Source organism: Cyprinus carpio, chromosome A10 (assembly GCF_018340385.1).
Source record: "Cyprinus carpio isolate SPL01 chromosome A10, ASM1834038v1, whole genome shotgun sequence".
NCBI classification, from domain to species: domain Eukaryota; kingdom Metazoa; phylum Chordata; class Actinopteri; order Cypriniformes; family Cyprinidae; genus Cyprinus; species Cyprinus carpio.
The window spans coordinates 12,520,762-12,534,714 of NC_056581.1; the positions used below are offsets into that span (position 1 = coordinate 12,520,762).

At 35.2% G+C, this 13,953-nt stretch overlaps 1 protein-coding gene across 1 annotated transcript in view; it reads right to left on the reverse strand.

Moving 5' to 3' along the window:
• Positions 1-13,084: 13,084 nt before the first annotated feature.
• The window catches only part of LOC109068521 (UV radiation resistance-associated gene protein-like), an 88,045-nt gene continuing 87,176 nt past the window's right edge, over positions 13,085-13,953 (reverse strand). The window contains 2 exon segments of the mRNA XM_042765253.1: positions 13,085-13,334; positions 13,337-13,868. Coding sequence (XP_042621187.1) covers positions 13,146-13,334; positions 13,337-13,868 — 721 coding nt within the window. The 3' untranslated portion in view covers positions 13,085-13,145.

Here is a 13,953-nt window from a genome sequence, read left to right on the forward strand (position 1 = left end):
TCTAAAGTGGAAAGGTGGAAGCACTTTGCGGTGACCTAGTCACAACTCACAGTTTCTGATGGGGCTCAGTACACCGAGAGACCACCTCTGATTATTCATCTCACACTCCACAGACAGATGTGCGCTACTGTTCGGGTGAATGTGTAACCTGACAGTCTCTTTAGAGATTTACCATGTTTTTTTTCATCCAGAGAGATGAAAGCGAATCCCACTGCTGCCCCCAACGGCCTGTCCTATGGAAAAAAAAATGTATGCATTTAAAAATATTCTCATTACATGACATTATGTAATATCATAAGTAACACAACTGCAATCTAGTGAACTGTCTTTCATATATGTACACACACACATGTGCGCGCGTGTATATACGCATTACATGAGCCTTCAGAAATCATTCTAATATGCTGATTTGAGGTTCAAGAATTATCATTTTCTTTTTTATTATTGTTGTTGTTGCTGCTTCACATTTTTGTGAAATCCGTAATATATTACCAAAATTGGGGTAAGATTTAAACAATTTCTAATTATATAAATGATAATTGTATATGATATTATTATGTGTAATAATAATTATTATAAATTATCATTATCAATTATTATAATTATAAACAAATAATTATAACAAAAAGAAATATTTTTTTTTTTGCATTTTTAAAATCCTATTGAAGAAACTTATTATTTTTATTTTCCCATATTTAATTTCTAAATAGTAAAACTATTTAAGCATTCTTTAAACAAAACCAAAATACACATACAGCTGAACTGTCTAAAATAATATTATATAATTTAATCATGTTTGTTTAATTTAAACAACAACAACAAAAAAATGTAACAAAACGTTTTTTTTTTTTTTTTTTTACTGTGACCATGTTTAATAAAACACAACAATTAGATTCTATTCCAGCCCATGGTAAAGGGTTCTCTCGACTGAGGTGACAAGACTTAAGCTAGAAACCAGAGATCAGGAGCTCTGATTGTGTAAACAACAGCAGGGATAAATCTACAAAGCATGAAAGCCTTTCACAACCTTTACCTTTGACCCTTTAACCTCTATCTGTATGAAACATGAGCTGTTTACAGTGTCAGCGATGCATCTGGACACACACATCTGTGACAGTTTAAGAAAAGGTGAATAGACTAAAATGACTGACGGAAATCAAGCCCAGCGAATGACCTTCTGTTCATACATGAACTACATACACTTTATGTTGCACTGAAGGCTTTAATCATATTTCTGGCCCTTCCTCTGTATTTGCTGTAGTTAATCAGACTGTTGTGAGTGAATCAACAAACACTTTGGTTTAACTACTCAAATTCTTTCTGACAGCCTTCAGGAATCTGTTTATGGAAAAGATGAGTGATAGATTGAAGAAGACTTGACCTGTCAGTTACAGACAGCAGTAATGGCTTTAGACAAGACCATTTGCTGAAAGAATTTGTATTCGGTCCAGCTGCAGCTTAAGGCTTTTTTGGCCAAAATATTCTCATTTAGAATGTTCTGGTTGGATGTGGCTGTGATTACAACAGCATAATATGATTAAAGCTCCAAAACCTAGTGAACTGCCCACTGTTTCCTGTCTACATAGTGAGCTGTCTTCTAAAGCCGCACCCGGTTTTGCTTTTAAAACACTTACTGTATACCATTTCTAAAGGATCAAAACTGGAGGAATGGCTGCTAAAAATTCAGCTTTGCCTTCAAATAAATAAATTACATTTTAAAATAGAAATAGTAAAAGCTATTTTAAAATGGTAATAATATTTCATATTATTAGTTTTATGGTATTCTTCATTAAATAAATTCTAATAAAATACTACTTTCAAAAACAATAATAAATCTTTTATATATATTTACATTTGTATATATTTAATAAGTAGTATACATACTGTACGCTGTAATAAATACAGTTGCAAATCTGGTGAAAATCTCTATTTAATTTGATAGACTCTGATATTTAAGTCACGGCTACTAGAACTGATCATAATGTCATACAAAACTTTGTATTTGCATTATTATGAAAGTTGACTGGTCATCATGAAAACATGCAGTTAATGTTAATACAGGCAGAAGAATGGTGCATTAGGAGCCTTTGAAAGTTGATCTCTCATATCCCATTTCCCTGAAGTTTGGAATAGCCCCATTGCACCATTAGGCATACTGTTAATACCACTTTTACGGAGAAACGTGACACACTATGAAAGTGCGTTTGTTTGTGTGTATGTCCAAACCTTGCCATCAAGCTAGAGATGAGAGCCTCATTTCCCTTTGGTCAGAGGTGATTATTGTTGTCATTATCAACAAAGATGGCAGCACTGGCTACTTTCATCTGCAAAAATGCTAAAAATCCCTTATAATTAAGGTGTTTATTAATAACATGTTAGCTAAATGTGTGTGTGTGTGTGTGTGTGTCCTAATATCGGATAACACTGCAGAAGTTATTTCAAAGTCAGGTAGCGTAGCGAGAGACTTCAGTCCTCACATGATCATTATCTTCAGGAGCACAAGCTATCCTATTTCATATCTTGACTTTGGATTAAAAGGTCATGTCCATTGCAAAATATGTATAATAAGCACAAATAAGAGCATTACTGAATAAAGACAATTAGTTTGAAAATTAGTTTGCTGGTAAACAGTTTAACACAAATATTCTGAAAACAGTTACACTGAGAAAAGCTTTTTCTGTTTAACACCTTAAAATATGAAACCAGCAAGCAGCAAGAGGAAACTACTTCCTTTAATTTAATAATTTATATGTATTATTAAGATATTCTAAGGCAAATACATGCATATATACAGATACAAATATAAATATAGGCATTTTTTGTAAAATATACAATTGTGTGTGCGCGTGCGTACATTATTTAAATTATGTATATTTATTTTGCAATATTTTCTATTAACAAAATGAATGTATATATACAAAATGAATATATATATACATACATACATACATACATACATATATACATACATATAAATATATATATACGTATACACATATATATACACATACATATACATATATATACACACATATATATAAAATTAACAAAAAAAAAAAAAATTTTATATATAAAAATAACAAGAATAATAGAATCAAACTAATCAACTCTTACAATGGTTGCAAACAAGAGTTTTCCTTTTTTTTCTTCTCTTTCCAGGACTAAAGAAAAAGCAGTACTGAAAATATTTTCAGGCCCCTGGGATCCAAAAAGTGCAAACCAACCTTGATGGCATCAAGGTCATATAGCTCTTTTGTGTTTTTAAACTGACACAGCAATGTACCACAGCTGCAAATATTCACAGACCAAAGACATGTTTGTTTTTCTAATGTGTGAGAGAAAGAAGAAAGAGAGAAGAAAGTGGCCGACAGAAACCAGTGATGAAAAAAAAAAATCATCAAGTATCTCACTAATGCAATGATGGATTTCATAAGAGCTTGAATAACTATAATTTGTTGAGCCAAGACTGAGCAGGGACTTGGGCAGAGAAAAAAAGGCCGTGCAGGAAGTGAGGAATGAGCTTTTCTTGCCAGGCCAGCCACAGTCCTGGATCCCTCAGCAGGGGTTCTGAAGAGAAGATCTGGCCTGGCATGCTCTTCATCTCCCCAGCGAAAAAAACACGCCATGTGGTCTTCAAAAGAATGCATTCACATCAACCGCTCTGACCACATTGAAATTAGACCATAAACACACAACGTCTATGACACAGATAACACGGACCATTGCACAGAAGTCTGTGTGTCCTGATGCCAAGAATGCAAATGTGGCGAGAAGCAATTAACAAACCCTCTAGGATGATCTTCCATATGTCTCTATATAAATCATGTATTATGTGTCCCTCTGATGATGGAAATGAAGGCTCATATTTAATAACAGCTGGTTAATGCAACACATGGGAGAACGCAATCAAAAACAATGATAGCATGGAGAAGTAATGCTCATCAACATCTAAACTGCTAGTGGCTCCATTGGGAGCAAAGTGAGGGAAGGAGGAAATCGCTTGCCATGTTACTGAAATCTGAAAATAAATGAATGTGGTGGTCTCTACCTCCCTCCGATGTGCTTCAAGCAAATCAGTAACGCATTCCCTCACAAGCCATGATTCTCGATAAAACAACCAGCACCCCCCCCTCTTTACCACAACATCAACAATACCATCAAACACAACAACAACAACAACAACAACAACAACAACAACAACAACAAAAAAAGGCAACGTAAAATAAATGATATTTATTTAATATTATTAATAATAAAAATTTATAAAAATGCAAATATTTAAAAAAATTAATAATTAATAATATAAAAAAGTTTAAGAAAATGTTATAAAACAGATGTTGAATGTAATTTATTCAAAACAAATATATAATAATTAAAAAATTAAAAAAACAACATAGTAAAATGTTTTAGCTTACAGACATCTAAGCTCAGCTACTTAAAAATAAATAAATAAATGGTCTTAAGAAAATGGCGGGTCAAAACAATTCAATGAAAGTCTTTATTTTTATAATAAATTAAGAAATTTTCATCTTATGGGCAGCTAAGCTCAGCTAATCAAAAAAATCTTTAAAAAAATAATTTAATAATTTAATTAAGTTAAAACAGCGGTTCTCAATTCCAGTCCTCGCGCCCCCCAGCTCTGCATATTTTGCATGTCTCTCTTTGTTAACACACCTGATTCAGATAATCAGCTCGTTAGAAGTGAACTCCGTGCATTAATTGTGTTCCCATTGACACGATCCCTACACAGTGTTCATTGATGCCTACTCCCTGAGCAGGGGAAATCTATTGAAGTTACCTCACTTCAGAACATTCATTCACGGATTTGCGTTGCGCAACATCTTCACACATGGACAAGTGTGACATCATATACCTCTGTAAATAAATACAATTTAAATTCACGTCTCGCACACTTCAATGCACTTTGAATGGAACGTACACGCTCGCTTCGAACTGGAATCATGGCGGAATATCCTGTGATGTCCACTTCGCAGGGCACTTACGTTCGAATAAAACAAACGTCTGAAGCCATAAGAGAAACATACATAATGTGCAGAGGGGTGCGCGGACTGGAATTGAGAACCACTGATTTAAAAGAATGTTTTTGAGCAAAACAATTTATTCAATCAAATTTTTAATAATAAAAATATTTTAATTTTATAACATTTTTTAGCTTATGGACAACTAAGCACATCTAATTAAAAATGCTTCAGGGAAAATGACGTAAAATATATAGATATTTTTATATAAAATTTAAATATATATCATATTGACAGCTAGAATAAGAAGTAGTAGCCTAAATTTCTTAAATCATTAAATTATGTTACAGCCTATGTAAGGTGACATATCTATAAATGGTTGCTTAACTTTATTTCCCAGACACACAAAACCAACTTTTGGGTTTGGCAAGGAGAGAGCGGTCTAATGTTTTAGATATATATGTATATAAATTGGTATTTTCAAGTTGAAACTGTCAAGACAGACCCATCAAATAAATTAAAAATGGTTTGGCTCAAAGTCTCAAAGCTCTAGTCAGGAGGTTAGAAAAGCCTAGCCCAATGTTTCCATAGTATTCCTCCACAGATAGTGAAGCTTTTCAGCAGACTGGAAGGAATTCCACTCAGTGTGTGTGTGTTTAGACAGAAAGAGTGAGAGAAAGAGACCACAGAACCCCCCCCTGAAGCACACACTGTAAAGCACTATAAGGTGAGAGCCATAGGTTTATGAGCGTCAGGCCAACCCAGATAACCCTTGGTGTGTCTGGTGCCAAAGCCTCATTTACCCCCTCTGACCTGAAACATAATATCAAGTACATCTTTCTTCTCCAACACTCCCTTCGTCTGAGCTTCATCTGTTCTCACTTCCATTCGTCATTCCCACACGTTATCCCCATTTTTCCTGTCCTTCATCATTCAAAGTGTCCATCTTTTAACCCGCCATCAGCGCTTCAGATGTATTAGGGATGTTAAACTCTGAGGGCCAAATAGATCAGCTTCCAACACAACCAAATCTTCATGATGCTTCCAATGAATGAGAGGAAAGACAATAGCAAATTAATTCAATGTCTAATCCATTCCTCTAATGGATCACCAGATCAGGAAAGTTATATGGAAAATGTGCAGACAGCAAGTGTTCACTATAATCTGGGCACATCAGGTATTTTCAGCAATATATCAGACAGGAATTCATTTTTTACAGAAAGAAAAAATATATAATATTTTGGATGTCAGGAGGTCCAATACAGAGAGGACATGAAATGATGGGGAAAATAGGACAAGGATTATCACTCACATGCATTAAGTGGAAAAAAATGAAAAAAATGTATACAAAGTTTGGGCGTGAAATTGGTACTGCTACTGTATATGTGACCCTGGACCACAAAACCAGTCTTAAGTCACTGGAGTATATTTGTAATAATAGCCAATAATACATTGTATGTGTCAAAATTATTGTTTTTTTTTTTTTATGCCAAAAATCATTAGGATATTAAAGATCACGTTCCATGAAGATATTTTGTAAATTTACAATTGTAAATATATCAAAACTTAATTTTTGATTAGTAATATGCATTGCTAAGAACTTCATTTGGAGAACTTTAAAGGTGATTTTCCCAGTATTTTAATTTTTTTGAACCCTCAGATTCCAGAATTTCAAATAGCTGTATCTCGGCCAAATATATCCTAACAAACCAAAATATTTACCCTTATGACTGGTTTTGTGGTCCAGGGTCACATATAAGAAAAAGGTAGTCTGAGATAATGGCAAGTTTACCAAAAAAATATTATTATTATTATTGTTGTTAATATGTAACTTATTATTTTTACTATTAATAACTGCCTAATAAGTTATGGATTATTACATTGCAAACTTTTTCTTTTTTTTTTATCTAGATGGACATATTTATGCACCAAAAACTCAGTTTAAATATTTAAATGAATTTATATTCTCAATATGAACAAATACAGTATGAGAGGTATAATTTTTTTTTTACATATTAGCTTCTTGTTGTATGATAAAACATTGAAGTTATGGATTATTACATTATATTAATTAGTTTGAAACAAGCTCTTGGTTTTGATGAATTTTTTTTTTTTTTAAATGTGCTGTGCATTTTTATGCTCCAAAACAGTATAGCAGATATTTAAGAAACATTTCATATTAGCTGCATGTTGAATAACACTCAAATCTCAGACAGTCAATAGCGATATCTGATTGGTCTACATGTCACTAGTGTCTGCAGAAATGCTAAACCCAAAACTATATATTATATACTATAAACTATATACTATAAATATATATATATATATATACTATAAATATATATATATATATATATATATATATATATATATATATATATATATATATATATATATATATAGTGACTATGTGATTTCAGTTGACTGCAATTTACATTGCATGTAAATGTACTAAAGCATGTACATGCATGTAAATGTACTAAAGCACTGGGATTTGCACAACAGTGTATCAGACCTACAGTATTCCTAATTCAGAAAAACTGACCTGCAGCCAGCTGGCTAAAAGAGGTAGGTTTTAACAACATCCCTCTGCTAAGTGATCTGGATTTGTTCAGGCTATCAGCCAAGCTGCAAAGTCATTTTGTATCACACGAGCATTCTCACCTACAACAGCCCCCCCATGGCCAGAGGAGAAAGGAGAGAAGCACTGAAATAAGAACACAACAGGAGCAAGGAGATGACAGATGGAGCGGTAGTCACAAATAATGCAGGAAACAGACAAAGAAACATCCATGCATAGTCTAAGATAACATGTACATCCAAATTTTAAACACAAAGGCATATGCTGCAAACATGATCCGACTTTGCCATTATGAGAGGGATTACTGTGATTTTGTTACCTATTGTTAAACAAAGGTTAGTCTTTTGAAACTTAGGGAGTTTTCCATGTTGCCCACTCTTACGTCTGGTGTCAGTTACATCACTGGCACCTGCTAAAGATAATTATAGAAAACCACACAGTGCAAAAGTCCTAATTTAACACCAAATGTGAATTCGAGCTCTTCGGGGTGTAGTGAGGTGATGTCAGTCTCAGGCCATCGTGTCCAAAGCTCTGGTTTCCAGCAGAGGTCATGGAGCAGTGGTCACGGTCTCCTGACTGTTATTCTTTTTGGAGTTTACATGCCCCAAATCAGTCCAATTTAAATACTGATATCGATCCAATAGTATCCATTCCACTCAAATGCATTTCAAGAGGCCAAACACAAGACTGCGGAGAAACAGGGAGAACAAGCAAAAGCAGTCTCATTATGGCTTTTGGATAAAAACATGATGTGATTTTAAGCAATGAGGCTTAACTGAGCAACACGTCCAGTATGCCAAGAACTTTCGAGAAGTGATGTGTTCTGTTGGGAGCCGTGACAGCGGTGACAGCTGATTGGATGGCAAGACTGATTGACCTTAAATAAGACTGGGAGACTCTGAGACACTTCGACTCGAAGTCAAATTTAATAAGAGATTGTAGCATGCAGATGTGGAGTCAAAAACTAGCAGCTGCATCATGGATTTAAAAAATGTGACTCGTATAAAAAGTATTAAGTATTTTCAAAAATCATGATCCACTGCCACCATAATTTTTCAAATCCACTGTATCCGACTTTGTGTTCTTGGTTATTTGGCTTACCTAATGACACAGAAATGACCAACATCATGGGCCACACTGTAAAATGTCTTCTGAAGTGAAAAGCTGTGTTTGTAAGAAAAAAATCCATCATTAAGGTGCTAATAATGCTTGCTCCACTGAAAAAATCCATCTCCTGTTGTCCTCTCACATCAAAATCCACCAAAATATTTGTTTAGGACTTTATTTGTTTAGGAATATTTGCTTATGAACAGTGCTTGATCTGTGCAGATTGCTCTCCTGATTCAGGCGAAACAACTTTTTCACTGAAGAAAGCAATATCATGGATAGAAAACTTGTATTTTAGCCAGATTTGTTTATTACAAACATGCAGCTTTTCACTTCATAAGATATTCATTGATGGACTGGAGTCATGTGGATTATTGTGATGTTTTTATCAGCTGTTTGGACTCTCATTCTGACGGCACCCATTCACTGCAGAGGATCCACTGGTGAGCAAGCAATGTAATGTTAGAGTTCTCTAAATCTGTTCCAATGAAGAAACAATCTCATCTTCATCTACATCACACCTAAGGATAAGTACATTTTGATTTGGATGAGCAAATTTTCATTTTTGGGTGAACTATTCCTTTAATCTACATCAAAACTCGTATTAGACCAACAATATCAACCCAAATATTGCAGCATGAAAAAAACAAAAATACAAAACCTTGCTTCAAAAAACTAAATACAAAAGATAAAATAAAATATTAATGATTAAATAATGAAATATATTTAGCAGTAAATTTTAAATAAAAAATATTACTTTTTAGACTTCACGCCAAGTGTCATATAAAACCATATACAAGATTACAATGATGATGGAAATGGTTTACTGCTTTGATCAGTTTTAATATGTAATCAATATAATCAATATAATAATACAGTTAGAACAAGCAAATTCAGTTAAATCAAGTAGCATTACTGATGACATTTGTTGAGAGACCTCAAAAATATATATTTTTTTAACAATTCCTTTTCATGCTGCACTCACGTCATGTAGAGGTGTTGTGGAGAAACTGAAGGGTTATAGTTCAATTGTAATCCAAATATAGGCTTTTGCAGTATCGCGCACAGGCTGAGCATGTAGTGTGATCTCTGAGGGCACTGGGTGCTGGATGCTTTTGTGAGGTGCTGCTGATGAGGAACAGAAAAGCAGGCGCACAAACTGACTGGACTGATTGAACTCCAGAGCAGACCGAGCTGAATTAACATCTAGAACTAATTCAAGACGGAGTTGCATTGAGTTAATGGCCTTTCACACCAAATTTGTTGCAATATGTTTTTGAACGTTGAAAAGTGAAAGTGAAGCGAAAAAGTTATATCAGTCTCTAGCATGTCTGTGCCCATTCTTCATAAACAGAACGTATCATGAGTCAAACCAGAATCAAACCAGACTCTTAGTTTCAGCTGTGCCAAATTAGTGACACTGTTATGACAGCATGAAAAGTTCAAGAAGTTTTCTAATGCAATCTCCCCATCCCATAATAATACATCAGACACATTCACACATTCCAGCAATTCTGTTGCTATGGCAGTGCCGTCACCTGCTTCTCTGCTGTGTCTAAGATGGGGTGACTTGATTTTCCAGCTAAGCCAACTGCTGGATCTGCCTTCAATCCCAGAATTCCTCACACCTGCAGTGGATTAGCTGTCCAGAAAGACAGTGATGGCTCTCAGAGCCTGAAAGAGTTTTCACTCTACAGCTCCTCTGTCTTGGGAGACAGAACGTTGTTTATCTGTGGTTATGAGGCGTCTCCGGCAGAGCGATTTGTTTAAGTGGGAGCACTCTGTGAGAACAACAGTACCAAACAATTATCTCTGTCACAGAATTACACATTACATATAACTTATACAGCAAAAGCATAATTAAACAGAATGGGGAATTTTTGTTTATTTTTTAATCAACTGACAGACCCATACATTTTATAAGTAATTTAATCAAATGTAATGACTTACTGTACTTAATATAGAATTTATAGGGCTCACAACTATAGATATATACTGTATATATAAATGTATATGTGTGTGCATACAGTGTTTATATATGTATATACAGTGTATATATGCGCACACATACATACACACACAATTTAAATGTAAAATACTAATATTAATTATTAAAACACAAGACAAGATTAAAAGACAAAAAGAGGGTAGGAAAGAAGAATGAAAAACTTGAATTGCTTATTTATATCATTAAACTGTGGTCTTTAATATTAAAACACCCCTTCATACAAAATTCTATGTACAGTGTCACAGCAATTTATGGAAACACATTTCTTTCTATTTGTCTTAAATACAACGCATCATCAGTCATTCAAGGAAAATCTACAATAGACAGCAAATCAAACAAGGGTTTCAGGCCAGGATGAAATTATGTAGAAGTCAACCATTACTAGTCCTTCCTGACAACACTCGGTTGTCTTTTCTTAACACTAATTAATAAATTCATGATGTGATTCTTATGGAAGAGGACCTGACTCTTGTGTATACCTGAAAAGCAGACTGGAATAAAGAACACAAAAAAAAAAAAAAAGTGCTGAATACTGCTTGGGGGAAAAAAACACATACAAATGGCTTCTGAAAGAGGGTGAATATGGTTTTTAGAGGACATTACATTGAAGAGCAGTGTGAAACGCAAAACAACGAGGATTAATGCCATAATGAAGAAGAAAAAAACTGCATTGAATGCAGAGGAACAGCCATCCTGCTCCTCTTCAACAGTATGCAGTGCACATTATTTGCGTTTTGGTTTTTCTGATACCTGAATAACTGTACACAGTGGGAAAGTTCACTGACATTAAAGGACCTTCAAGGAAAAAGTTCATTTTAGAATAAAGACGCAGCAACACTGAAGGTTTTACGTAAACTTTCTCAAGCCTGTTGTTCATGCACACAGTATTTTACATCTTTTACACCGTCAACACTGACTGGAAGTGACTGATATCACAAGTTTTCACATTTGTATAAAATGTCATTTTGTATAAGTTATTTTAGAAGATTTTGGTGTAGTGGTCAGAATTAGTTTAAATTTAAATTTAGATAAATAAAAAAAAGCCTATTACAAACAGTTGTATTTAGAGAAAAAAAAACTTGAGGTGCAAAAATAGAAGCGGGCCATCATCAATATGATGTAATGAACCCTTCAAGTGTAGACAGCTTTGTTGCATTTAATAGGAGCTATTGAGTTTGGTTACGTGGGGACGTGCTGCTCGCATCCAGTGTTGACGGCATTAAACTGTGAAAAGCTGTCAGGATTTTATAATTCTGTGTGAATAAATCAAAAAGAATACAAGGTCTCGCAATGGTCAGGCTGGGAAAAAAAAAAGAGCTTTGCGCAATGTGTGAGAGCATGTTTTTCATCTTCTGGAAGCAGCACTCGGGTGTGCAGCATGAGAAAGGGTGTCATTGGTACACGGACATTCCTCGCCCTTTATGCCCACCCCAACCAACAGGCATTCTTCCTGGCACAGAGCCTGGTATATATCGGGCTTTGCTATCTGGTTGGTCCTGGCACACCAGAGCTCCCGCTGTAATACTGAGTGGCAATTAAAAGAATAGTTGACCCAAAAATGAAAACTGTTATTTCTCACCATCATATCATTCCAAACCTTTGTGACTTTCTTCTGTAAATCACAAAAGAAAAGTGGCATTTAGAAAAGTGTCTGTTTTTTTGTCCATACAATGAAAGTCAAGAAGAATAAAACATAAATAAAACTATATATATATATATATATTTAAATTATTTTTTAAATTAAAAAAATCTATTTCATTTACTTCATTTTTTTTAAATAACACGTTAAACAAACAAATAAAGAAAACTTAAAATGTACTATAGTATTAATACTACGGAACTGTTAAATAAAAAAAAAGTATTTAATAACAATAATTATTATTTTATTTTATAGGACAGCAGTAAAATTATAAAACTAATATTTATGGCTGTCTTAATTTCTTTGCTTTCAAATGTCAAACAAATCTCACAAATGCCAATTTTCACCAAAAGGTGACAAGAATGCATCCCCCAAACCCCATTGGATGGAGCCCACTGACTTTTATTGTATGGACCAAAACCAGTTCTTCTAAATAACATATTTTGTGTTCCACAGAGTAATGGGAGTCATACAGGTTTTTAGAGTGACATGAGGGTGAGTAAATAATGACAGAATTGTAATTTTTTGGGTAGAATATGCCATTAAGACTGCACAGCCATAAACCCAGAAAAACATCCAGCAAGCATTTCAACCAAACATTCTCTTTATTTCACTTTAAAGGATTATAGAAAGGCTTTGAGAAGTGCAAATTGGTCAGTATTCAGATTTTTCCTAATAATATTAATAATTATTATAAACAATATTAATAATATATTTCTTTATATAATGTCTATATTTGTTGCAGTCAGGATGAATAATACACAGGCTCAGCCTCATGTCACCGACCAACTTGGACACCAGTCTCCCTCCGACCCATGTCCAATATCCCAGTTATTTTTCTGAGTTCTTCCGGGTAATCGGCCGTCGGAAACTAGACATGTTTTCTAGTGCATAGATGCGCCGCGAGACCTCCTCGATCCCAGCAGCGTCGAACTCTCCCAAAACCTGTTCGTCGCACTCAACTGCAACCGCATGCTCCACAGGGATACACGGGTAATCATCCAGTCTGGCACCACCCCCAAACCCAACCCTAATCCTAGTCCCAATCCCAGCCCTGTGTTTTCAGTGCCCATAATTTCTTCAGCCTGCTCCACGGACCAGCACAGTTCCGCTGCGCCCGCAACACCCAAACCTATACCCTCGCTGGGCACGACCGAGCCGTTCATGGCTCCTGGGTGCTGAGGGACGGAGTCAGATGGTAATGTACTGGCTATGTCCATAGGTATTTCCACAGGCTTTTCGGTATGTGCCTCGGACACAGTCTCTCCATCCCCATGTGTGTCCACAGTCTTACCTGTTTCAATGCTCACAATCTCTGTGGACGGCACTGATGGGACTTCCGGAGTGACCATGGGATCAGGTTGAGTCATGGCTGTGTTGTAACTAGGTGGAGGGGTTTGGCATTTCTGTTTATCTGCATCTGAGCTGGCCCACTTCTGGACGTCCCGTTCAGGAGAGCTGGAGAGGGTCGGAAAACCCACTTCGGATGCGGTAGAAACACTGAGATGAGACTTCAGAGGGACGGGGATGGTCATGGAGACATGGTGCCTGTCACTGAGAAAGAAAAACAAAAACAGAGGCACATGGTTATGATTTTCAATCACCTTCAACTTGCTTCAGAATCGGGGGAGCAAGAAGT